The sequence below is a fragment of the Poecile atricapillus genome, chromosome 1 (assembly GCF_030490865.1).
Source record: "Poecile atricapillus isolate bPoeAtr1 chromosome 1, bPoeAtr1.hap1, whole genome shotgun sequence".
NCBI lineage: Eukaryota > Metazoa > Chordata > Aves > Passeriformes > Paridae > Poecile > Poecile atricapillus.
Genome location: NC_081249.1, coordinates 103164428 through 103192421, shown reverse-complemented (window position 1 = coordinate 103192421; position 27994 = coordinate 103164428). Strand labels below are relative to the sequence as shown.

Sequence of the window (27994 nt, the reverse complement as noted above, 5' to 3'; positions counted from 1 at the left end):
CTATATAAATTCCAAGTGGCTTTCTTCTGGGATATTATATTTAGCTTTGTGCTTCTCAAAGAGGTTGGACAATTCATTTAGATATTTTTGATGGACTTGATCAACTTCTTCCTCCGAGGGTTCATGCCTCTTCTGCACTGGAATTGGCTTCCCAACTGGAAAAGAAGCACAGGTGTTAGGAGGAGCCAATGTCAGGTACCTCTGAACACCTCGCTCACCCTAGCACAGAGCTGAGGTCAGCCTCTCCAGGATGGACACATCAGTATCACCAGTTATTTCCTGGAGCCTGGGAGATAGCACAACCAAGGAGGGATGGTGGCTCAGATCCTGACCAAGCTCTTGGTCTCCAGGATCACACTGGTCCTTGCCTCAGTTTACCCATCTGCAATGTTGGTTAAAGACCCTCTGTGTAGCCTTTTGAAGCAAGAAGTGCTGTATCCCAGTGCAGTCCCAAGAGTGCTTCTCACATCTCAGATGTGCTGCAGATAAACACAATATAAAGACAGGATAATACTTGGTTTGGGCTTTCCAAGTTGTTTCCACATGACCCTGGGAATCTGCATTGCAAATGGAGAATGTGAGGAACAGGGGAGCCCCACACTATTGAAAAACATTTGCAGTAAAGGTGCTTCTACTTTGCTCAGATTAAAGATTCTGTGAAATATCTGATTTTTATTAGGAACCAAGTACTTACTGATCTTTTAAAAATCATGTTTTATTCAACAGAAAATCTAGTTATTTTGATTCCTATCTCTAGAAGAGCCTTTCCATCTCCTAGAGCTACCAGGAGCAGGACCAGGTACCTGGCAGGGGACAGACAAAATCCATGAGGCACCTCTCTTGCTCTGGTATCTTACTCAAATTGTTTTTGTCAAGTGATGGAGGGTTTCAACATCTTATAAGGCTATTCTTCATCCAATTAATGATGAGCCAATGTGATACCACACAGCTCATAAAACCATTGAGACAATCCAAACAGGCTGTAATACAATTAGAAGTAATTGCTGGTTGTCAAACTTAATCAGTGGTGCCCTTCCAAATAGCATTTTTAATTACATTAATTCACAGAGCATCAGCCACACTAGTGGGCCAAGCATGGAGATGTTGAAAAACTTATTCAAAACCAAAGATTTTCTTGAAATTTGGTTTCCCATGGACATGGTCAATATGGTTCAACTTCCTCACATGCAAATAGGTTTGGATTTGCAGATATGACTGCACAGGACAGTGAGCAAACTTACAAACTGCTTGAGTGTTCAGAGAATCACAGAATGATTTATCTTGGAAGTGACCTTAAAGATCATCTCATTCTAACCCCCTGCCATGAGTAGGGACACTCTTCACTAGACCAGGTTGCTCTAAGCCCCGTCCCAGCTGCCCTTGAACACTTTCAGAGAAGAGAGGCAGCCACAGCTTCTCTTGGCAACCTGTGCCAGGGCCTCACAGCCAAGAATTTCTTCCCAATATCCATCTAACCCTGCTATCCTGTTACTCCATGCCCTGGTCCAAAATCTCCCTTCAAATTCCCTTCAAATATGCCCTTCAAATTCCCCCTTTATTGGAGGCCACTTAGGCACTGGCAGGGGCTCTAAGGTCTCCCTGGAGCCTTCTCTTCTCCAGGCAGAGCATACCCAGCCCTCCCAGCCTGTCACCCAGATGCTCCAAGCCCTTGGTTGTCAGAATAGGGGCAGAATACTCTCCCTAGACCTGCTGGTCCTACTTTTGTTTATAAAACTTCCTTGGAAGATGTTTAACACAACTCGATTGTAGTGTTTTTTGTAACCTGTTTTTTTGTGGTGTTGGGGTAATCTGCATCTCACAGGAGTGATGAGGTTGGCCGCATTTGCTCTGGGGCTTTTCCCAACACAGCCCAGATGGCCTGGGATCTGTCATGAGATCAAACCAGATTACCAAACCAGTGTGACACATGAGCAATTTGGAACACGCTGCTTTGCAGCACCTTTCTAGCCCGCCACTGTTCGTGCTCTCTGGCATGATGCTTCAGCCTGGCCAGAGGATGACACAGCCCAGGGACTGTCCCTGTTTTCCCAGTTTGGCCAGCCTAAGCGTGTCTGGCATCATGTCAGAGCTCTGTGGATTGACTCACCCACGGTGCAGATGGGCCGTCGGTAGGGTATCAGCCCAAAGCTGTACTGGAAGATGCCTCGTGCATGGAAGAGGGGAAGGGAGATGCCCATGATCTGCTGGAGACAGTACTGAATCCTCCTCAGCCAGGAGCCCTTAGGATTCTTCACCTGATCAAAGATGTTGTTCTCCCCAAAGGAAAAGGCAGGGACCAGAGGTGTGCTGCAGGGAGTCAAAACCAATAGGGTGTCAAGATTAGCAAAGCCCACTCCAGAACCCCTTTGTTCTTCTCCAAAACACCCCATTAACCAGCCACAGAGCCAAGCAGGTCTCCCTCAGCACCCCTGGACCCCACACCCTGCATTACCCATGCTGGATGGCCAGGCGCACAAATCCCTTCCTGTTCTTCAGCAGCAAGGTGAAGGATCCTGGATGGGCATCCAGTGCCTCCTGTGCCCCACCAACAATGATGGCCAGCAGGTTCCCACCCTCTGGCTTCTGCAGCACATATGATGCACTGTCCTTGTCAGAGGGGATGAGGCCTGGAGAGCAGAGAGGAATTAAAAGTAAAACCCACCTGTCTGTGGTTTGCTCTGGACCTTTTTTCCCCATAACCCATCTCTGGAGAGATGCTGAACACTTCATATTCAGATTTGAAAACCCCAGCCCAATTCCCTTTAAAGGTACTAGATTTGCCTACAGCTCTGCTGGATGAGTACACAATAATCCATTTGCTGTCTGGCTCAGAAGTGAGAAGTGAGGGAAAAAAATTAGGAAAAAAAATAAATGGGGAACTAGCTGCACTTGAGCTCTAGGTAAAATCTGTTTCAATTTGTTGTCAAGTGAGATCGTGTCCAGTTCTGAATAATTCTAAAGTCAGAGAAACGTTTGCTTTAGGTCAAAACACACATGCTTTTCAGTGGATGGTGCTAATTAAAAATGGAATTTGATGATGGATTTGGTCCTTTGGTGTTATTTACTTGAATAAGATAGAAATCTTTAATTCTAAAATGACAAAGCAATGTTGTTTTGACTATTTTTTAAAAAAGCCCTTGTTTCAGGGGCTAAAACAATTTGCACATTAAAACCTCACTGTGAAATGGATTCAATTGACCTGAGCGTTATGCACCCAACTCCGACATTACAGTGATTAAACCTTCCTTCACCTGAGCCATAGGTCTCTCATATATTTCACTGTTTGGATTTCTCACTCCACATAAATACTCTGGCAGCAGGAACAAGAGTTTATGTGGGAAACAGGGTAATGGATGCCTTGGGGTACATCAGATGGAACTGGATGCCTTTGTTTAGCCTATTGAATTCTGCCCACAGTCAGCTGGAGAAGCTGAATTGCCAAGCCCACTGCTGAGAGATGGAGGTCATCCTGCCAGTGTCCAAAATTCTATCAAAACTCCCTTTTCACTTCTCTCTGTTTAATTTTTACCTATCCCTTTTTGAATTCCTTTTCACTACATCTTCTCCACCACCACATTCCATTGCAGCAGCATGAGCTACTATTTTCATCCTCTGTCCCTAGATACTGCTTCCCTGGAAGCAGCAGATGCTTCAGAAAAAGAGTTTTCTCCTCACAATTTCAAGCCTGAATATAATTTTTATGAAAAGAAATACAGAAACATTCTGACCTGCAGCTCTCAGCATTTCTGTTCACAATTTGCTCTGCATTTTGCTGTTACACAGCACCTGGCACAGTGATGCACTGAGCACAGAGACCATTTATGAAGTTGAACAAGAGAGATAAAAGCAAGGAGGGCAATTTTTAACTTCAGAGGTTTTGGGTTGCCATCTCAAATAGCTGCGTCCCTGAATGGGATCCAGTTGGCTCCAGGTGAGGGAAAACAGATCCTTGACTCCTCTTCCCCATGTATCTTCACTCTGTGTTCCCCAAAAAAGCACCCACACATACCACTGCTTGCCAGAGGCCCATGTTCCTTACCTCCACTCATCAAATAATCCCTGAAGAACGGGAAGCGAAACCACAGAGAAAGCATCATCAGGTGGGGCGTGATGCCTGGGAAGAGTGTGGAAAAGCCAGATGCCTCTGTGCAGAAATTGATAAAGGCTCCAACTGCCAGGACTCCATGGGGATGAAATCCCAGCAGGTAGTTCTGCCGAGGGTCCAGCTCTGCTGTCTTCACCAACTAGACACGGGGATGAAGTCAAAAAGGGGCCAGGGTTAGTGCTGTAATCTCAGCAGGGTGGAACACTGGCTATGGAGAGCAGATAAGGCATTCCTGGAGGGGAGTGTCTTGCACCCACCATGTCTTTCTATTGGGAAAAGTCAACTGGAACAATTCCCTCATTTTCAACTGAGATGTATTTCATTGCCCATATTTCCATCTCCTCCTATCCATTGGCCTAAAATGACTTTTCTAATGGCACAGTTCCTTATGTAGCCTAGAACTTGTCTAGGTGCTCTTGGGAACCAACTTTGTTTAAAATGTCCTCCAACACATTTTCTAATAAGGGGGAAAAAGCAAGAAAAGGGTGATTTCTTTCACACAGTACCACTTGATGCCACAACCAGAACTGTAGAGGGAGTACATAATCACTCTGGTAGACCTACTACACAGTGCAAGCACATGTCCCACCCAACAATTTGGTGTGGATCAAAGGTTTATCCTGTCCAGAAGCATGTGCCAGGTGATTCTAGGATGTTTTCACACATGGTAAGTTGAAATCTAATTCCTAGACATCTAACTGAGAAGCTGATGGTTTTTTTCCCACTGGTGAAAGCCTGCAGGATGCCAGCTGTTTGTGCCTGTGTTGGGTGCCCAGATCCATCAAAGAGCAATGGATGTCTGTCCAAGGCTGCTGTGACTTTAGCAGGAGGGAACGGGGAATGCCCATGTCAAGCATTTTAGGGATGGGCAGCATGGATTGCAGATACAGTGCAGCTCATGGCCTGCCCTTGAGGGCTGGCTAAGCAGCTTGTTAAAACCCTCAGCCGATCTGAAAGTGATATTGAAGCTTCAGATATACTACATGGGAGAATGGATACCAAACAGAACAAGAGGGAATGGTTAAAGGGAGATAAGGGACAACTGGGATTTGAACTCCATTACACCTGTTATGGGCTGCCCAGGGGAGAGGAGCTGGTGTGACAAAGCCACCCTCCAGCTCTGGCACCAAGAGGACCTTGCATGCCAACATGCAATGAGCCAGCATGTGCACAGCCCAGGCAGAAGCAGGCAAAACTGAGTGCTGACATCTCTGCACCATTTCTGTGGATGCTGAGGACCCTCACAGTAGCAAGGAAGGATGAACCTTTCAAAGGTTAGTCGTCACACCACTTCCTCACTTAAAGGGTGGTCAAACATAGAAACAAGATGACTGGGGAACTGGTGGGACCACAATCCCTGAAATTGTTCAAAAAATATGATGTGGCACTTGGGGACATGATTAAGTGGTGTTTGTGATGGTACTGGAGAGCAGTTGGACTCAATGGTCTTAGAGGGCTTTTCCAACCTGAACAATTCTGTGATTCTGTTATCACAGAGCCACCATGCCTTTCCAGACAACTCAAAGGCATTTGTGCTCAAGAACGACCAAAGCCCTATGCATTTCGGTGTCACCCCTCCAAATACCCTGATTCCATCTGCACTCGGTGCAGTTAATGGTGCATGTGTTTTCCTAGAAGCAACTAGAACTGCAGGTTAACCATGAGAGTGTATTTTACTTTCTTCCATCATGGCTCATTTTCCACCTGTCTGAAAGCACTATTGACTGTACATGTGCCCATTCAAGCACCTGCTCCTAATGAAGGGAATGGACAAACAAAAGTCCCACTGCTGCCCAGGTGCAGAGGTCTCTAGGCAGGAAGAGAGGCAGATGGCTGAATCACTAAGTGCCCAAGGCCCCCTCCACCATTTGCTCTTTTTTGAGTAATCTCAGCTTGCATCAATGTTTCCTGCATTCATCTTCAGCTTCCAAACAACCTTTCTCAGGCCTGTTGGAAACTGCTACATTTCTGGCTCTGTGTGTACAGGGAGACAAGAAGGGGCAAGGCCGGTGCAAGAGGGCAGACACTGAGTGGTCAAATTGCCTTGATGGGAGAGTTCGCCTCTCGTAAGACACCACACATCTGTAAAAACACTCCCTAAGAAACATCCAGCTGCTATCTTGGTGCTCATCCCAGTTAAAGAAGAGGGAGGAGCAGAAAGGAAATTACAAAGGATAGTGCTTGGAGTGATAACATGAGGGAGAATGCTTTTAAATTAAGCTATGAGGACTATTCTATGAGACTAGCTTGAGGAAATTTTTATGATGAGAATAGTGAGGCCCTGGCACAGGTTGCCCAGAGAAGCTGTGGCTTCCCCATTCTTGAAAGTGTTCATGGACAGGTTGGATAGGGTTTAGAGAAACCTGGCCTAGTGGAAGGTGTCCTCATTCAAACAAGGATGAGCCCCTTCCAACCCAAGCCATTTTGTGATTCTGTGATAAGACATGATCCTGGGAACCTGGCTCTGGATGGCCCTGCTTGAGCAGTGGGTTGGGTATGTTGACCTCTAGAGTTCTCTTCCAATGTCACCCAGTCTTTGAATCTTGTTTTTTGACTCCCTGCTCTAAACCAGACAGCTGGAGGGTAACAGTTGAGTCCCTCAAGAGTTGGTGGACCTGGGTAATGTTTCTGCAAGAGCTGTTCCCTGCAGTAGCCTTGGGAAAGAAAGTCCTCATTTTATCACAGATTCCTCTCACATCTGGATGATTTGGCCAAAACTCTGAGAAATCAGAGCTTGTACAAGAATGAGAAGGAAATCTGTAGCAGAGGAGAAACTTGGACAAAGTCTCTTAAACCATAGGTCTAGACCCTACACTACCATTTTCCCTCTGGAAACTCTTCAACATAGAAACTCCATCTTCTCTTCTGGATTGTTCTCACTGTCTCACTCCTTCTCTCTCCACCTGGCAGAGGTCCATTCCTAAACTTCTGGGAAAGTTAATAATGTGACTCTGCACAGCCTCCCCCTCCTGCTGTCCAGCCAAACTGCCTAATGGAACTGGGTTTGAGGTGTCAAGGAGTGGGACTATCCTCCATCCTGACATCTTTGGAAGGAGGGTCAGGTCTCTCAGGAAGTGCTAGATTATGTAGGAAAAAAAATTAGAGAGGTCAAAGCTCACTTTGAACTTAAAATGACGACTTCTGTGAAGGACAATAAAAAATGTTTTTACAAATATATTAACAGCAAGAGAAAAGGGAAGACCAACCTTTGTTCTTTATTGGATAAGGGAGGGAACTTAGTAACTGCAGATGAGGAGAAGGCAGAAGTACTTAAAGCCTTCTTTGCTTCAGTCTTTAGTGGGAAAGCAACTTGCCTCCAGGACAACTGTTCTCCTGGGGCAGCATGGTCCCCCCGTTATCCAAGAGGAGGCAGTCAGAGAACAGCTGAGGTGCTTGGATGCTCATAAATCTATGGGCCCAGATGGGATCCATCCCAGGGTGATGAGGGAGCTGGCAGGTGAGCTTGTGGAGCCACTCTCCATCATTTACCAACAGTCCTGGCTCACTGGTGAGGTTCCAGATGACTGGAAGCTGGCCAGTGTGACACCCATTCACAGAAAGGGTGGGAAGGAGGATCCTGGTAATCACAGGCCACTCAGCCTGACCTCAGTACCTGTTAAGGTAATGGAACAGTTTATACTGAGTGTCATCACACAGCACTTACACTATAGCCAGGGTATCAGACCCAGCCAGCAGGGGTTTAGGAGAGGTAGGTCATGTTTACCAACCTGGTCTCCTTTTATGACCAGGTGGATGTTGGAAAGGCTGTGGACATTGTCTGTTTGGACTTCAGCAAGGCCTTTGACACTGTATCCCACAGCACACTCCTGGAAAAGCTGTCAGCCCTCAGCTTGGACAGGAGCACTCTGTGCTGGGTTAGGAACTGGCTGGATGGCCCAGAGAGTGGTGGTGAATGGTGCTGCATCCAGCTGGTGACAGTCACCAGTGGTGTCCCTCAGGGGGCTGTGCTGGGGCCAGGTCTGTTCAATATTTTTATTGATGACATGAATGAGGGTATTGAGTCCTTCATTAGTAAATTTGCAGATGACACTAAGCTGGGAGCGTGTGTCGATCTGCTGGAAGGTAGGAGGGCTCTGCAGAGAGACCTGGAACATTTAGATGAATGGGCAAAGTCCAGTGAGATGAAATTTAATAAGTCCAAGTGCTGAGTCCAGCATTTTGGTCACAATAATCTCCTGCAATGTTACAGTCTGGGGACGGTGTGTCTGGACAGTGCCCAGGCACAAAGGGACCTGGGGGTGCTGGTTGACACCCGACTGAAGATGAGCCAGCAATGTGCCCTGGTGGCCAAGAGGGCCAATGGCATCCTGGCCTGGATCAGGAATAGTGTGGCCAGCAGGAGCAGGGAGGTCATTCTTCCCCTGTACCCAGCACTGGTGAGGCCACACCTTGAGTGCTGTGTCCAGTTCTGGGCCCCTCAGTTTAGGAAGGATGTTGGGACACTTGAATGTCCAGAGGAGGTAACAAGGCTGGTGAGGGGTTTGGAACACAAACCCTGTGAGGAACGGCTCAGGTTGTTTAGCCTGGAGAAAAGGAGACTCAGAGGTGACCTTATCACTCTCAGGTGGGGTCGGTCTCTTTCACCAGACAACAACTGACAGAAGTGACAGAACAAGAGGACACAGTTTCAAGCTGTGCCAAGGGAAATTTAGGCTGGATATTAGGAAAAAGTTCTTCACGGAAAGAGTAATAAAATACTGGAACGGTCTGCCCAGGGAGGTGGTGGAGTCACCATCCCTGGATGTGTTTAAAAAAAGACTGGATGTGGCACTCGGTGCCATGGTTTAGTTGAGGTATTAGGGCACCAGTTGGACTCGATGATCTTGAAGGTCTCTTCCAACCTAGTGATTCTGTGATTCTGGGATTCTGTAACAGAAGCATCCAACCCTCCAACTAGAGTTTTTCCTCATGGTGTAGTTATGACCGCAGCTGGCAGGTGCCTCTGGCCGCCCTAGCGAGGCAGAGCGATCCCCTCAGCTGGTGGCGTGAGGGAAGGAAGGAAATTGCTCCTTTTGCAAACTCAGGGGCAGCATTCGATCTGGGCACTACCAAGGAGTAGCTGGCAGAAGCAAGGGAAGCAGGCAGATTGGATGGTAGTGCCGAATTGCAGCATAGTGAAGTCCTGGAGCCGAGTACACAAACTCCTTCAGCACCGTGCGACCGCTCTCCTCAATCCCCTTAGGAAAGGAGGAAAGGAAGGTAAGACCTCACCCCCACCACGGCTCCCGTCTAAGTTCACAACTTGTGGTGACATCACGCCACAAATCCTGAAAAACTCTGAAGAGAAAAACCCACTCCTCCAGCCAAAAACTCCCCAACCCCACAACAACTCCACTGGAATGCCAGGAGACTTCTTTTTGTGTCTTGATCGCTAACTATTCACCCAAAAAGATGCCTTCTTCCAGCGTCCCCCTGATAACAACGGGAATAAATTCACTGAGAAGCCTAAAAAAACCACAACAGTCCCCAAAATTATCCGAGACCTTTATTTGCTAGAACGGACTCATAACCCAAGCTGTGTGATCCAAAGGTGAGATGTCTTGTCTAAGCCAAACATCCAGCCCCAATTTTCAGTCAGTGAGAAAGATGGTGACTTCTGTTTGATGACCGTGGTAAAGATAGATTTTGTCAAGCTCATGCTTACACTTTCCCCATTTCACCTTCCTCATCTGAGGTTACCAAAGCACCTTGTCTGTATGAGGGAGGATGGTGACAGGACAGGATGGGGCTGGGGGGAAAAAGCAGCAATGTCCATTCACTTGGCATGGGGACAGAATTTGTTTTTACTGTTAGTCTGGGTGTATCCTTCATCGTAAAGATGCCCTGATAAATGAGGAGGACGGCATTATGAAAATGGAGATAGGGTTTGGGCAGCAGCAGACAGATTACTGACTTCTTTTTGAACATAGCATAGATAGAGCAGTTGACAACATCCAAAATCACTCTGTAGGCAGCATCAACACAGCAAGCATCACAGGTTATCTGACATACTCTAGCTCAAACAGATTAATTTAAAACTTTTTGGTGTATTTTTCACAACATTATAATGCAGCTGAGCTCAGCCATGTATTGGAAATGAAGAATCATAGATCCATTTAGGTCATAAGAGCCCTCTGAGACCATCAAGTCCAACCATTACCCCAGTACTGCCAAGGCCACCGCTAAACCATGTTCCCAAGTGCCACATCTACACGATTTTGAAACAATTCCAGGCAAATTGAAGGACCAGAATGAGAGCATATTTCAAAAATAAATAAATAAATTAAAAGGAAAATTAAATAAATAAATGTTAATAAACAAACAAAACAAAACCAGACTAGAATAGGTTTAAAATGCAGGGAAATTAAGCAGAAATAACTTCCCTGGGCAATGCATTGGACCCTGACTTGGTTTCTCACTGCAGTTTTTATTATCCCCCTTTTAAAAACACTCAAGCTCGTTCAAGACCTGCCTGACTCTGATTTTCAGATCATTAATTAAAAGGCAGTCAGTTCCAAGGGGGATAAATCCAACAACAAGTGGTACTTGTGCAAGGGTGGTGAAGTGCAAGTGTGTGCAGAAGGTGCACCTTGCACACACTGTGGTGGCCTGTCTCAGCACTGGCATGCTCCATGTTCTGCAGCACACTACAAATTAACACTGCCCAGAAAGCAGATGCTCACCCCAACCTCCCTTTGCTTCCACGACAGCAAACATGCACAGGGATCCCTTAAAAGCAGTGTTTAAAGCTGTTTCCTAAAATAAAACAGCAGGCAGCACTTGCTGCCTCCAAACACTTGACCATACTAAGTTTGCTGCTGGGATCTGGTAGGATTAGGAGTCATACCTAATCTTCCCAGAAAGCCTAATGCTCCAGGGCTTAACAAACTCTATCTACACACAAATACAACCCAGAGTCCTGGATGCCAACCCAGTCTGTGTCCCCAGATCTCACTTCCTTGTGTCCCTTGCACTTGGACTTTGGGTAAGTGGGGTTGTTCAGCCTGAGGAAGAAAAGGTGAGACCTTTGAGCCCCTGCCAGTGGCTCTAGCCTCCTGCTAAGGGAGCTCAGAGAGCTGGAGAGGGATTTTGGACAAGGGCCTGGAGGGATGGGACAAGGGACAATGGCTTCCCACTGCCAGAGAGCAGGGTTAGATGGGATATTGGGCAGAAATTCTTGTCTGTGGGAGTGGTGAGGCCCTGGCACAGGTTGCCCAGAGAAGCTGTGGCTGCCCCATCCCTGGAAGTTTTCAAGACCAAATTGGTCAGGGTTTGGAGCAAGCTGGTCTAGTGGAAGGTGTCCCTGCCCATGGTAGGGGGGGTTAGAACTGCATGATCACTGAGGTCTCTTCCAACCCAAAACATTTTTTGATTCTACAATTCCATGACTGAGAAAATATTTTGGAGAAACAGTATTATGTGATTTCTTGGTTATAATGCTCTCTATATTATATATATTTTTAAATGTTTCTGCTGTCCTTTTGTGGAACTTCCTCTGTGTTCTCCCAGAGAAGTGGAGAGAAGGGTTCTGTGGAAGCCCCTGGGCCCTCACCCAGCGAGCTGCAGCCAGACCCCACACCATGCTCCCTCTACTGGTGTTAGTGGTCCTGCTGCAAGAAAGGACAGACAGAATGCAGTGAGGCATTCAGGAGCGGGCTTCCATGTTCTTTAGAAAGGGAGAGGAGAAAGGTCGTTGCTGGGCTGAGATGGCAGCTAAATTTCAGCAAAGAGATTGGTCCAACACTTCACAAGTGGTGGCTTACAGCTAATACAAATAATTTACAGAATATATCTTGCATATGGTTATTGCAGTCACATAAATCATTGAATTTCTGTATGGTTTGGGTTGGAATGTGATAAATAACAGAGAATATAAATTTTCAGTTCCCCTGAAGTTGCTGAATAGAGCTTAAAGACTAACTTGCAAAAAAAAGATTAAATTATGTAAAGGTATGCACACTGGATGATAAATGTAGCTTAGCAGTTGAGGAACAGATAAAGAGGGCTACAGTGGTTTTTTTGCAAGTTAGGTAACCAGAACCAACAGCACATACTCAAAGAAAAAGTTCAAGGAAAGGTCACGTTCAAAATTGAAGTATTCACTGAATAGGACCACCAGAGATCACTCCAGGATCATATAATGATTTCCAATAGAAGGCAGATGCATGCAAGTTAGTTCTAGAAAATGTGATGTTTATGTGTTAGCTAAGAGTCACGCTTTAATGAATATACATGATTATAATGTTGTAAAGCCTCACCAACCACATTAGATTAAAGGAGACATCCTTGCAAGGTGTCCCACACAGATAAAGAATGCCTACTTTCAAACACTTCAAACTGTGTTAGAAAGTTTATTTTCTGACTGATTTCAGTACCAAAGGAACCTTAAAATTCCACTTCCTGGCATGGGAACGGACACCTTCCACTAGACCAGGTTGCTCCAAGCCCCACCCAATCTGGCCTTGGACACTTCCAGGAATGGGGCAACCACAGCTTTTCTGGGCAACCTGTACCATGGCTTCACTACCCTCACAGCAAAGAACTTCTTCCCAATATCCTATCTAAATCTACTCTCTTACAGTTTGAACCCATCCTCCCCTTGTTCCATCACTATAGCTCCTGATGAACAATCTCTCTCCATCTTCCCTGTAGGGCCTCTTCAGATACTCGAAGGTGCTGCATGGTGTCCACACAACCTTCTCCAGGATGAACAGCCCCAACTTTCTCAGCCATCTCTGTATGGCAGGTGCTCCAGTCCCCTTATCAACTTTGTGGCCTCTTCTGGACTTGCCCCAGAAGTGCCATTCAACCTTCTTACATCGGGGCACCAGAACTGTGCACAGTATTCCAGGTGTGATCTTATGAGAGCAGAGAAGAGGGTTATTTCTATTTGAGCAAAAGCTGATGAGCATGTCATCTCTGGTCTTCACTTTGCTCTGGCTCCCCTTAATCCTTATCCCAGCCCCTACTCCATGCAGGATGGACTCTCAGGCTGGGTTGTTTTTGCCTTTGGGCTGGTAGGTTCTTTGGCTTTTTGGGCTCCCAACTTCATTATCCTGGATTGTAGCAGTCAGCTTCTGACTCTAGGTGATCTCTGACCAGCTGGGGGCATCCCATCTAATATATTCCTAAAGGAATTATCTTAGAAATTCCCATTGCCTGATCTACCCTTGAAGCTTCCTTGCACAACCCATGAACTCTTCTGCTCCCTTGCTCAGATTTATACCAACTTGTGATGGCTCTGAGGCAGGACTTGCTGCTGCTGCATGCATCCATACCGTGCCAAGGGGACACCAGATAACAGAGTAAGGGCAATGGCCAGCCACATGCATTAAGTAAATCAGAGAATGTCTCAGATGTCCCTCTCAAGAGAACAGCAGCTCTGTGAGACTGCCCAGTGCACCCCCAGCTCTGCCCATCCATCCCCTTCCTCAGCAGAATGGGATACTGGCATTGCAAGGCACCCAGGATATCTTAGATTTTGGTTAAAACTTGGCCCTGTGCCCACTGGGTAAATTCTGAGCAACCTGGAAGGCAGGAATGTTGTAATATAGACATGGAAAACAAAGGTGAGATTTCCCTAACAGCTGGAGTGCAACAAGGTTAAAAAGGTGCAGAATAGACAGCTGATTGAAGGACGCAGTTTTTAAAAATGGTAATCCTCATTTTTTACTGTGTCTTTGAGTAATCTGGGAGCTGGCAATATTATCCTTCAACACCAAATTCCTAGCACCCCATGCCATGACTGCTGGCCCCAGACTGTATTTAGACTCCAAGGACAAAGCTGGTCCCTGAGACACTGAAAAGCCAATGGATTGGTGGCACTTACCGTGACGGGGAAATAGTCCTTCATGTACCTCCAGACGATGCCGTTCCGGAAGAAGTGGATCCGCCGCCCACCCTTCCTGGGTTTCTCCCTGTCTATTAACCACCATGCAGCATAGAGGGCACTGACCAGCCAAAAAGGAGTGAAGAAGAGGGCGATGAAGGCAACTGTACAGCACTGTGCTGAAAGAAAAGCCAGCAGTGACTTGATAGTTGGGTTAGGTAGACTTTGGGAGAGGAATGGTTCACTTGGAGAGGCATTTTGGTCCTGGGATGGAGCCTCCACTGGGCTTGCTGCTGAATTTATCAGTGTGAAGGCACCTCTGATGCAGAATTGGTTTGTTTTCTACCTTCCCCAGTAACCTGAAAAGACACCAGTCACCTCTCTTGTAGCCACCATGTCCCCCTCTTCCCAAAAGACTGATGAAATCTCATTCCATTCACAGTATTCTCATGGATCAGCTCTCTATCCCTTTGCTGTCTTGCTTTTCCCTGGAGTCCAACTGATCTCTGCAATTATAATGGCCTTGTTTTATCCCAAAACTTCTGTTAATACCCCCTGATGACATCCAATATTTTGCAATGGCAGCAAAAAGTAAAAAGCAAAAAAAAAAAATAAAAAATTATGTGATGTCCAGTATGTACAGTCCCCAATAGCTTTATCTTGAGCTAATGATTCCCCATTTTAATTGTGTCCATGATTTATACCCATAGATGAGATTTTACTCTTTACTGAGTTTTTTATTATTGATTTTGGACCCTTTCCTACACTTCTCAGGTTCCATCTCTAATCTTGGACTCTAGAGGATTTTCAGTTTTTTCAACTCAGTGTCATCATGAATTTTATAAGAATGCTCTATTTCATTCTCTAAGATTTCCATGATTGGGACTTTCTCCAGTTAGTGCCCAGCTTTGACCACTATCTCCCACCTCCCTTATACCCTATGTTTTGGAAACAAGAGAACAAAGGTCTTTGTGCAAACAAACATCACTTGGTACATAAAATCCCACCCGAGCCCAACACTGTCTGCAGATACTGGAAAGTGATGATGGCCACTAAGCTGCCACCTGGTAAAGCAGATGTCAGGTCCCCAAACTGAGTCTACCACCAGCAGTTCTACTGTTCAGAAGAAATGGGCAGGTTTGGGTGTGAGGTTGCAAACAGACATGATCCTCATCTCCTCCTTCTGCAGATCTGGACTCCTGTGCTATAGCCCAGTGGCACTGAATTGCTATAAAATGGCTTAAGCCCTTACACAGAGCTCTTTCAGAGCACCTTGGGAAGAGCTGCATCCTCTCCATCTGTCCCTCTGGAACCCTTTTGAATGGGAAGACTGAGCTGAAGAAAATCCAAAGATTCATCTAAGTCTTTTGCCTTCCCCAGCTCATGGATTACATAATGTTTTGTATATTTTGTTCTACTTTGCATTCTCATTACAGATCCACCACCCAGGTCTGGAAGATATGAGGATGGAGATGCCCTGCTCAGCTTCAGCTTCTGCTGTGACATAGATGCATCCATACCCTCATGCTCTGAGACATGCTTTCCATCTTTGGGAGTCACCTAATACCTGCTCCTTCCACTTTCTCTCAGCTAATGCCCGTCAGAAGTGGAATATGCTCTCATCTAAGACCTTCATGTACCTCTTGTTTGCTTTCACTTAAGAATAAATAAGTAGATTGTGTTTGTAGCTCTTTTTTTTGGTGATAAATCACCCTGATTACAAAGCTGTGCATTGAAAAACAAATTCTTGCCCTTTTTAAAAACTGTCATGATGGTACCAATAATTCCTATGGGGAAAAAAAAAAAGCAATAATCTAACAGGATCCTAAATCCCCTTAAAGCCAAATGGGATTGCATCTTCCTATAAGTAAAGACACTGCAGCAGGCACCTGGGTAGGCACTAAGATTTTTGCAGTCGGGGGAGAAACTGCAGCTCTCAGCAAAGAAACAGATCTAACCTATAATGCATTGTGCAGTTCAAAAAGAACCACTTGGTGCCACACTTTTAATGGAACCATGGAAGTCCCCATAACTCTGGCCTTGGACGCTTCCAGGGATGTGGCAGTCACAGTTTCTCTGGACAACCTCTACCAGGGTCTCACCACCATCACAGCCAAGAATTTCTTCCCAATAACTCATTTAACCCTGCCCTCTGGCAGTGTGAAGCCATTCTCCCTTGTCCTGTCTCTCCAGGCCCTTGTCCAAAATCCCTCTCCAGTTCCCTTAGAGCTCCTTTAGCACTGGAAGAGGCTCTAAGGTCTCCCCAGAGCCTTCTCTTCTCCAGGCTGAACACACCCAGCTCTCCCAACCTGTTTCCAGAGCAGAGGGGCTCCAGCCCTTGAAGCATCTCCATGGCCTCCTCTGGACCCACTCCAACTGGAGTCTCACAAAAGCAGAACAGAGTGAGAGAATCCCATCCCTCAGCCTGCTGCTCACATGTCTTTTTCAAATGCCACAGACACAGACTTCATAATTCTCAAGAACTGCCTAGAACATAAACTGCAGCTCTAGGGTCCATATGATAAATAAACACAGTTTTACTGCACCTGGGACCCAGGTCATCAGGTCTGCTGCAAAACAGTGCAGTACCTAATTCTCTTTTTATCATACTGTGCAAAGTTCAAAGTACATTCTGCAAAGTGAAGGAGTAGTTCTGGTCCAAATCCATGCTTTATCTCACAATTATATAATTATTAATTTCTTCCTTGATTCATTTACAAATCAACCTTTTTTCCCCCAAAGCAGAATTTGCACTCAGTGACCTTCACTCAATTTTAAGATGTGGGGGTTTTTTGTCTTTTTGAAACCTTTTGGTGCTCTGTGGGAAAGTAGCCCATTACTGTCCCAGAATGGACTGTCAGTCTAAAAGCTACTGTGGATGAGACCAAAAAGACAGGAAGGTTCCAGAGAATATACAGTTAAATCTGCATCTAAACAAATTCCAGTCTTAGGCAGGCACCTGATTATTTATGGTCTGCAATTTGGTGAGGAGGAACTCTGTACCACTGTCTGGACACCGACACTTTCTGTGCCACCAGAGGCAGGCTATTTCCACAGAGGTCTATTAGTGCTTCCCAAAAGCCATGTCAGGTCCCCAGACTGAGTCTACCACCACCAGTCTCACTGCTCAAAAGAACTGGGCAGGTTTGGGTGTGAGGTTGCAAACAGACATGATCCTCATCTCCTTCTGCAGGTCTGGACTCCTCTGCTATAGCCAAATGGTATATACTAAATTGCTATAAAATGGCTTAAGCCCTTATACAGAGCTCTTTTATGGCAGACAAGGGCTGTAAGAGCAGGGTTAAGGGCAAATGCAGATGCATCAGTTCTGTTATCTGAAAAACAGCCAGATAATTCTGGGCTGGGCTGAGATTAGCTGCTGCACTGCCATGGAAAGAAGAGACTGCTTCAAACCAAAACTAAAATCAAAGGGTCCCTGACAAGAAAGAATGCCATATGCAGACCCTAAATCTTGCATTTTATGATGAGTCCAGATTCAGGAAGGTTCCTCTGTGGTTGTCCACGGTGAGGTTTGGCTCTGGGTAAAGCAATCATAAGATGGTCCTGGACTCTTGCAGTGCACCTCTTGAGCAGGGGTGCAACAACTTGTCATGGTCCAGGACCCAGCATCTCACATCTCTATGGCTGTATGGGACTCAGCAAAGAAAAGACACATCAATGTGTATTTGATGGCTTTTTTGGATTTTTTCACAGGTCAAATAGTTTCCTGGGCTGGATTCCTTCAAAGAAGCTCATAGCAAAAATGAAGTGGTGGGTTTCTTATGCTGAGTAGTTTTGCTGTGAGCTGTAAATCCCTCTCTGGACTAGAAAATGGCCATATCACAGAGAGCACAAATATGTCATAGGCTCCAAGTGGATTCCAAAGGTTTGGCCACACAGGTTTCAAAGCACATGGAGGACTTTTCTTGCCAAATCTGAGCATGGACCATGTCCCATCAAAGTGCTCCTAACCCAAAATGTGGTAATTCAGCCTGAAACAGGGAAAACTGCAGCCCACAGAAAGAGATTTTTGTTGTCACAACAGCCCCAAAGTGAGTCAGATTCATACTGCACTTGTCAGAAGGGTTTGCAAGATCATCACAGAATCACAGAATGCATTAGGTCAGAGGGATCTTAAAGACCATCCAGTTCCAACTGCCCTGCCATGGGCAGGGATACCTTCCACTAAACCAGGTTGTTCAGAGTCCCATCTAAACTGGCCTTGAATACTGCCAAGACAGGTTGCTGAAGTCCTCAGTGCCAGCCTGGAGTCCCTGATTGTGGCCACCTACACAGATACTGCACCCTTGGGCACAGCTGATGCACCCTTGGGCACAGCTGATCTGTGGACTACACTCAGCTGCCAAGGAAGCCTGATCATGCTGGTACCACATGCCCTTTGAGCCAACCCTGATGACTTGAAGGTTCAAAGGCTGGGTTTGGTATGCTGGGTCTGCAGAGGTAGAATTCCCAGGTGTATTGCCCCTGCACTGGGTTTGTTTGCCATGGTTCAGCCACGCAGTCGTAGTTCTGCATGGTCTGCCTGGATGGGCATCCATGCCCAGTGGAAAGTGGGAATGAAAGATTCAGAAGGAAGCAGTGTAGCAGGCCTGGGCACCAGCCTGCTGATTTCAGTTCTTTGCAATAGCCTGGTAACTCCATTACAAGGGGGCACTGGTCAGTACTCGGATCATGTACTGGGAAGGCAATGGGGTCCCCACTCCTTATCCTGCAACCTATTCTTACACCTTTCACTCCTCCAGCAGCTGTCAGCCTCTGAAATAAATGGAGCCTTTTGTCTCCATGCTCTTGTCAGGAGCATCCTCAAGAAAACTGGCAGTATGGACAGTGCCTGCCTATTGCAAGGGATGCTGGAGCAGAGCACTGGGGCCGAGCTGCTGCCCTCATCCAGCATCCTGCCAGGAATGAATGTGTCCCTCCCCCAGTGCTTGGCTTCTTAGGGGATGCATTTGCACAACCATAGCAACAGCTGTCTGCAATCAGTGCTGTGGGGATCTCTGGCCAAAGGGCTGTGCATCAGTCAAATCGGTGTTTCAGACACAAACCTATCTCCCAAACAAAGGAGCAGCTGGCAGCTAAATCCTGCCCATGGAAAGTGTGAGCTCTGTGCCTGAAGATTTTAACAGTGCAACAAAGGGTGTTTGGCAGCTTATGGGATGAAAATAAGGATCTTAGCATCTAGTTTATGCAGTGGTTAAACTGGGAGATTTTGGGTGGAAAGCTCCAGGCTTAAAGAAACTTTGTAAAATTAACCAAACCAGCTGGAATTGCTTCATAAGGCTTCATTACCAACTTTCTAATGCCCTTTTTAAGAGCATTTCTTAACTGCTTTTGGTTTCAGATTGTATCACTGAAAGAAACCCAAATTAAACCAAACCGAAAAACAAAACAAAAATGAAACAAACAAAACAACAAAAACATCTTAGGTTGCAACTCAAGATGTAACCAAAAGTATGTATTCTATTACCATCTGTTAAAACCAGGTGGGGCAGTGTTCTTTATCTCTTCCACAACCCATCCTCCCTCTAAGGGAACATCTTCTGTTAATGAGCCATTGAGTCTCACTGCATGACTGATAAAATTACATCATCCCATTGTAAAATGCTCCACCCAGGGGGAGGAGCCCAGCATTCCTACCTGGATATAATCTGAGACTTGGAACACCACAGGCAGCCTTTCTCCACTGAATTCCCAGAGGAGAGACCAGACCCATCTACACCACCACTAGACCTTCAGAGGAAAACTACACCTTTGTACAGGATCACTGTTCCAACAGAACCGTGTCTGTCACTCCAGGAGGACTGCTGCCAACACCCTGACCAACAGGGTGTCAGGTTGTATTGTAACTCAATCAGTGTTTCTTGTACTACTGCATTTTATTTTAATTTTCCTATTAAATTATAGAAGTTTTCTTTATTTATACATACTAGCAAAGAACTATTATTCCTATTCCCATATATTTGGCCTGAGAGTCCTTTAATTTCAAAATAACAATAACTCAGAGAGAATTTACACTTCCCACCTTAAGAGAAGATCCTGTGTGGGGGCCAATAAGGCAGCCACCAGGGCAGCCACTCTCCCCTGCAGAAAAAGCCCTTACACTCCAGCTTGCTACATGCCCCCTGGGGGAGAAATGCCAGCTATCAGACCTGCCAGCTGTGGCAAGCCACCCCACCCACCCCCCAAGGATGCCTTGCAAATTTTGTGTATCCCATGCAGATTGTATGTATCCCATTGGACCTTCCCCTTTGTTCTGCCCCTGAACCCTCAGTTGACTAGTCCTGCTCCTCCTATATAAACCCCTGCTCCATCTGACTCCCTGGCTCTTTGTCTCATGAGCACTCTGAAGAAAAAGCTGAATAAAGCCTCCCAAGGAACTCCTTACAAAGGCTCTGTCTCTTCTGTGTTGCCTGAAGACCTGCAATTGCAAGAACGTGGTCTTGACAACCCATGACTGGGGGGAGCAGTGTGCAATAAGGGGAGTTGAGAAGGGGTCTTGACAACTGGGGATGGATGGATCTTGCTGTTGTGTTGGAACAGAACTGGTTAAAGGAGAGTGTGGAGAGATATGGTTGAGGCAAGGAGCAGCAGGACCAGGTGTGGAGGTATGGGACTGGGAGCACGGGCTGGGGGCCTGTGGGGCTGCTGGGACTCAGTGCTGGGCAGTGCCTGACACCGCCAGCCCTGGGCAGGGGTGGCAGCGGCTGCCGGCCCTGTGGGGCTGCAGGACACCCTGGCCACGTGTGGTGATGCCAGCCAAGCCTGCCAGTGGGGAGGAACTGCCTTTGGACGCTGCAGCAGAAGGACCGGCTCTGGTCTACGGTGTGTGATAGAGGGAGAACAAGGAGGAAGGAATACCCGGGAAATGCAGATTGTACATTAAAAGATTAGGATTTTCTTTTAAGGATTTTGTTTGGTTCACTGGAAAAATGAATAGTTTTGAGGTCTCAGAGAATGAGTACCCACAGGCAGCTGTGGGAGGGACTAGAGGAAGGTCAGAGTAAGTCCCTGGATGAACTGGTTGAAAAGATACAGTAAGTGTATGTAAAAAGGGATGAGGAAAAGGAGAAAGAAAATGCAAAGGTGATGGCAGAGTTTTTACAGCCCCAAATGATAAACTGCAGGACCCAAGGAGTCCACTGAAATAGAATGGATAGGGTCAGCCACAAGGATGACCCTACCATCCCTCCTCAGCATTCCCTCCTCAGGAGCAAAGAGCTGACCCAAACAGTGGTTGAGAAAGAATCAGTGTACTTTCTGCAGGGCAGAGGGACACTGGAAACGGGAATGTTCGCAAAACAGCTGGACCTTCAGGAGGAGGAAGTCCAGAGGATAATTGAGATGGATTTCTAACAGTGTCAGGGCCTTCCATTATATACCAGGGACCGACTATCCTGGAGCCCTTATTAACTTTTAAGGTGGGTCCAGATCAGGAGATGTGTATCCTAGTAAACACAGGGGCCTCTTGATCCACCTTAAATTTTATCCCTTGGAGGGGGGAATTGTCAAAAAGATCCTTGATTATTCAAGGGATTGTGGAAATTGTAGTTTCTTCTGTAGGCTTAGAAGTTTGAACATATTTTTCTCTGAGGGAATTGTGGAAATTGTGATAAATAGATTTGGGGATTTAATTCCATTTTCTAAGTGGGGTTTTATGTGGAATCAAGGCTCCCATTTGGAGGGGACCCAAGCCCCTGTGCTTTTTGTGTGTTTTGTTGTGGAAAAAGCCAGAGTTGGCAGGTTTCAGTCCTGAAGCCAATTCTGCATCCTCAATCTTGTGGGCAAAACCCACCAGTCTGTGATTTGTTGTGGAAAACTAGAATTGTCAGGTTCTAATCCTGAGGCCAATTCTGCAGCTGCTGCCTTGTGGGGATGGTGTTGTCCCTATGCAGGCCTAGGTATTTAACATGCAGCTTCCTCTGTGGGAGCCATAGGAAAACTTCAGGGGAAAATAGTTTATTATCTTTACTTGGTTAATTTATTAGTCACCTTCCTACCCCTAAGGTGGACTTGATGCTAAAAATTGGGATAGGGAGAAATTGGTTACTAAAAAAAAAAAAAAAAAAAAAAATTAAAAAAAAGTGATTGGTTATTAAGAAAGGCTTTAGGCAGTGGCATTGCTTGCTGCTGAACTGGATCGTGTCCAAAAGGAAAATCACTAAAACAAAAGGAGCAAACTGATAAGACAATGCTCCTGGGAAAAATGCAGAAGCCTGCTAAAACCCTGAAATAAAAACAACTCAAATACCTAATTCACAAATATTTGTAACTCTTACAAAACTTTTAAAAAGTCTCACTCCCTCTGCTGAACAGCTGAACAATCCATCAGAGGAAACTGCAATGAGAACCTGTGGTGCAACAAGCACTTCATAGAATAAAAGTTAAAATTCCACCTGAATAAGTTAATGCAATTAACTGTTTCACTCAGGCATATTTTGCCAGGGAACTCTGTTTGCTTTGCCTTTTCTAGAAATGTAAAACTTCCCTGCATCAAAGATAAGGAAAACATTTTGAGAGCAGAGAAACTGCAAGCAGCAAAATCACACCTAAATGTGATAAGTCCATTTCTTCACATGGACTCTGTCACTTTGTGTTAGCCACCAGAAGTTTTTACTTCTTTTTAATAATCGGTCTAGTAGGCCAAATTTTAACTTTTCTTTTATAGGAACGTGCCAACCCATGAGATGGAGCTGCATGAAAACAAATTAAATTTAAAGTATCACCATAATTGCTTGCATTGTCAGTTTATTAATGCTTGTAATTTCTGTTTTCATTGCATGTAACTTGGTGAAAGATCAAATATTAGTTAAAACATTTTACATATTCTTGAGTTTGATTTTTGTCTAATTTGTTTTGTCTTTTTAGTGAAAAATGATGTCACTAAAGGTCTTATGGATGTATAATTTGTCTCAACCAATTTTATGCTAAGTTGGCATAAGAATTTTTATATATTTGGAAACAGACTAATATGTGTTAACCTTCCCAGTTCTGCCTCAGAAGGCTTCAAAATTATTATAATTTGGCTAAATATTTTCATTTACTAATTAGCGAATAAAATAATCTTAACAAAACCCAAGGAAATGTTACATGAGAAATGGTTGAATCCCCCTTCCTAAACCAGGAGGAGCAGCTATAGACTTCAAGTAGGACAAGCATAAAATACAAAAAAGCCAGCTCTCATATCTTAGGGAAAGTTAATGAATATTTACTGGTACCAAATATGCATGTGGGGTGGTGCATTTGTTTGGAAAGATAAGAAATTTGTTAAGTTGCAGGGGCAAAGTCCACTCAGGAGAGCTCAATTTATCGCTTGTTGGAGGTAATGAATTTACCCAGAGAAATAGGAAAAAGCTGTTAAGGGACATTGAGGCAAGGTACTCAAAAGAGACAATAGGTAATTGACTGTCTAGAAAGATTCAGAAAGGAGCATTTCTGCTAGAGGTCTCTGGAATCCCCCCTTTGCTCCCTGTGGCTCTGCTGTTCCCAGGGGAAGGGAAGAAGCAGTGGTTGTGGTGGTAGTGGTGCTGCTGCTGTCTTTCCCACCAGAGGAATTGGAGATAATTAAAGGTAGAGCAGCAGAGGAAGGAGGGGAGAACTGAGTTATAAAAGACAATAAACATTGAATGCCAGGAGCTTTGACCTTGCAAATATTGGGAGTCTCCATGAAGGGAATTGTTTGGACTCTTGAGCATTGGGAGAGACTTTCTTCAAGATGTACTGCCTCGGGTCTTTGTTGTAGCAAAACCAGCTGTTGAAGAGTGCCTGGCTAAAGCTAATAGCCAGACTACAAAGGAGATTGCAAGGCAGGGAAATGACCTTGGGCTATACATCCTTTCCAGAGATGTTGGGTGTACTTTGCTGAGATGCCCTGGACAAGAGGGCTTAGATATTAGGATTAGGGTAGTGGTATGCCAGCTGGCAGAGTGGCCAGAAAAGTTCCCAGTGGCTTCAGCAACCATTTGCTCAGTTAACAAATGGGATTGTGAAGGCAGTGGACTTGGACAGGGGAACTCATTTTACAGGGGGATCCTACAGGGGATTATGGCTGCTTTGAGAGCACAGTGGGACTTCCATACCCCCTGGCACCCCAAGAATTCAGATCAGGTAGAAAGGATAAATGGAGGAATAAAGAAATACCCTTTGAAACTGGTGACAGAAACTAAAATGCCAAGGGTACAGCTTTTGCCATTAGCTTTGGCAAGAATAAGAGCCAAACCCAAGGTAATATTCAATTATTCCCCTTTAAATTGTTTGGGATTCTTACCCTGCTAATTTTCATTGCAGCAGGGAGGTGAACACATATATTTAAACCAGTACCTGGCCAGGATACTGTGTCTCATGAAAGCTCTTTGACATGTGTCACAATATTGTCACAATACAGCTGTTCTGGACTGGACAAAGTGAATCTGACCATAACACAAATCCAAGTCAGCTGGCCCAGTTCATGTCTGAACATGTCCCTGGATAAGTTATAGAGGACCCTCAGCCAGCCCCATTCAAGCTGAGAAGAAAGTACACCACAGCCCAGGATGCTGGGCAGGGAAACAGATATCAGCCAATGGCTGTCTAGCCTGGGAAATTTGAATTGGGTATTTAGTGAGTTCTGAATAATAGACGAGGCTGTTTGTCTCATGAGCACCTGGAGCACGAGTTGTGGGTTTTCTCCTGACCCATGACTGGCACCTTACAGACAGGAAGCCCAGTTAGCACAGACACTACCTTTGGACATTGCTGTTCACAACATCCAAACAGGAGATTGGGTCCTAGTTAAGGAGTGGAAAGAAGCACCACTGGTGCCCAAGTGGTGTGGACCTTTCCAAGCGTTACTGACCACAGAAACAGCCCTCAGGGCAGCTGAACATGGGTGGACCCATCACACTCAGGTCAAGATCTCTAACACCCCAGAGGTTTGGACATCTCAGCTGGAAGAGCAGGACAGGAGACCACGACCAACACTCCACTAACACAGGAGTGGACCACAGCAGCAGCCAGTGCATCTAGACTGCCTACCCACAGGTTATCTGCTGAAATAGTCTGTATGGGCATCCCTCCTTTCAAATCTCCAGTCACTGGGGGGCTAATCCTTCCTGTCATTGTTTTCTTTATGTTAAGTGGTTTCTGTGCCTTCAGTCACCAGAAGTGATGCGGAAGACAACAGAAGAATTAGGTTAGGAGATTAGATTACACCATTAGAATGGTTTTCTTAATAATCTCACCTTTATATTGTCAGTTATGTTTGGGCCAGGAGTGGGAGAATTGTTTTTTTAATCCAAAGAGAAAAAGTAGCAAAAAACTTTACCCTTAACTTTTGTTGAATCTGCAGAGGGCCAGGAAGATCTGGCCCTGCATGGGTGGCATCGCAGGTTACCTTCAAACTGGTCAGGGATATGTTATGTAGGGTATATTAGACTGTTGTTATTTTTGCTACCACAAGTTCAGGCAAATCAGTTAGGAATCAAGGTATATGATGATCTAATTAGAGAAAAGTGGTCAATTGGTGCATCCCTGGCTGGAGGGAGCACCCAAAAGTGAGGAAAAGATGAATGACCACCTAAGCAAATCATACACCACTATGGAGCAGACACTTGGAATCCAAATGAACTAATATCAGGTGCCAGAGAACCCATTTATAATTTGAATCGGACAATTAGATTACAAGCTGTCTTTGAAATAATAACCAACAAGACAGCAACAGCTCTTGACCACCTTGCTAACCAATCCAGTCAGATGAGGAATGTGATATTTAAATATCAAATAGTAATAGATTATCAGTTAACAGAAGAAGGGGAAGTGTATGGAAAATTAAATGACTCAAACTGCTGTTAGCAAATAGAAAAGTGGTGAAACAAGTAACAAAAGGAATAAGAAAGTTAGCTCATGTAGCAGTCCAAACATGGAAAGGATGGGAATGAGACATGTTTTTGTGGTTACCTGGTGGACTATGGGTTAAATAAATGGTTTTTTCCTCTTATATAGAGGAAAAAATATATCTTATATATCTTATATAGAGTTGCTATAGCAACTCTAATCTTTTTACCATGTACAATCCCTTGCTTAGTGCAATGTATTCAACATGTGATCAAAGGGATGCAGGTAGTAGCCTTGCCAATCCAGAAATGTCTATAAAAGGACAGAAATTAATATCATTGCAAATAACTGCACAACCAAAAAAGACCCAGTAGCAGAAATTAAGTAAATGATAACTAAAGTTTGTAAAAACAATTATTGAGAAAATAAAAGAGGAGGGATTGAAAGGAATGGGAGATTTGTCTTTACAAACTGTGAGTCTGCTTGTAGGTAAAACTAGCAGTGAGAGATAAAAGAAATAATGAGAAAGATTCCACTGATTGATAAATTAAATGAGAGAGATTTGTCTTTACAAACAAACTGTAGGTCTGCTGATAAATTAATTTGGGAACAGAAAAAGTGCAGGGGAGGATATATATTATAAGGGGGTCTTGGTTATTAGGCATTTTGGGAAGTCTGTACCTCCCAAATACCTCACCCAACAGGGAAAGAGAGAGGGAAATGCAGCTGGGAAACTAGAATAAAAAGGAGGCTGCATCCTCTAAAAATTTGAGACCCCTAGGAAAATGCCCCATGGCCTCTTCTTTTATTGAAATACAGTTACAGGACTCCTCTGTCTCTTTTTTGGACATAAACCTCTGGTGTTCGTAGATTAATTTTCCTGACACACAGCATGGGCCAATCCTATACCAAGAAACATTTAAAGAGCTGCATTGTCTGGAAAAGTATGGCACAGTCCTCCAGTCCCTCAGATACTGGTGCAAAGGTAGGCCATTCAGGCTCAGGTCTGTGGCAGATCTTGGAACGGCCCATCTCAGAAATTGAGTGGGAGTCTGAAGCACAGCCTGTGTTTTCTGTGCAGGTATAGTTCTGGAGATATTTGTGTACCTCTACAGGGATACACACAAAGATCTGCTGTGTTTTGGGCTAGTTAACAACTGTCTAGCCAGAGCAAATGAGGATCTTTACATACATCCAATCTGAGATTCACAACTGGCATAACAATGGGAAATTCTATCATGTTACCTTCCAGCTTGGTTCCTGATGGGCTGTAAATGGCCCTAGACACTTTACACTGGTAACCTACCTCTGATACTCCCATCTCTTTATTTCCCTAAAATTAGGAAACACTGGGATATCACCTTCCAGCCTGATGGGCTGTATATATGCCCAGGAAGTTTGCACTTTCTGATGATGTGCCCCTGTGCCTCCCATCATCATTTCCCTGTGCATCCTATCCAAAACTGCATGTGTGCCATTTCCATCAGCACCTGATGCCCTCCACCAAGGAGTGACTTTGTCTGCATCTCAGTTTGCTGATGTGTCTTTTCCTCAAACTATCTGGATTTTCTTGGAAAAATGACTTTTTAGAACATGCAGAGGCATCTGTAAAAAGCGAAGTGTCTGTTCCCAGGGCTGCAAAGCAGAATCCCTAACACTCTTCCTGGAGTACAATTCCTCAAGCATGGTAATTCTATTTACCATCCCTAACACCAAGCAGAGCAACAGCTTAAACCAGGAAAACTCTTAACCTAAAGAGCAAGAGAAACTGAAAACCCCACCCTGGTTTTAGATGCTGCATAAGACCCATAAATATTCCCACACGCCGGCATGCACAGTCAGCCACACAATTCCTTAGTGCCACCGTGCTCTGATCAGGTGGTGAGAAGAAGCCAAAAACACTGGCACAGATTGCTCAAAGAAGCTGTGGCTGCCCTATCTCTGGGGCCCTGTTCAAGGCCATGTGGGACAGGCATGGAGCAACCCAATCTAGTGGAAGGTGTCCCTGCCCATGGCAGGGGATTGCAACTGGATGATCTTTAAGGTCCCTTCCAACCCAAAGCATACTGCAATTCTATGGAAAGCTTCTCTGGCTTCTCAAAAAAAGGAAAAAGAGATGTCTCTTACCTAGACACAGGAAGCTGAAGACCCATTGAGCCACTGATGCTGTCTGAAGCCTTCTCTGCAGTGGCACAGACCGTGGTGCAAACTCAACCTTCATCTTGGGTTCT

At 45.2% G+C, this 27994-nt stretch overlaps 1 protein-coding gene across 1 annotated transcript; it reads right to left on the bottom strand.

The window, feature by feature from the left end:
• MOGAT2 (monoacylglycerol O-acyltransferase 2) lies at nucleotides 1–27984 on the bottom strand. Its single transcript, XM_058830008.1, has 6 exons — nucleotides 27891–27984; nucleotides 13935–14113; nucleotides 4040–4244; nucleotides 2453–2627; nucleotides 2108–2307; nucleotides 1–155 (listed from the first exon to the last, which is right to left on the bottom strand). The coding sequence occupies exons 1-6, from the start codon at nucleotides 27982–27984 to the stop codon at nucleotides 1–3; spliced, it is 1008 nt and encodes a 335-aa protein (XP_058685991.1).
• Nucleotides 27985–27994: the final 10 nt, after the last annotated feature.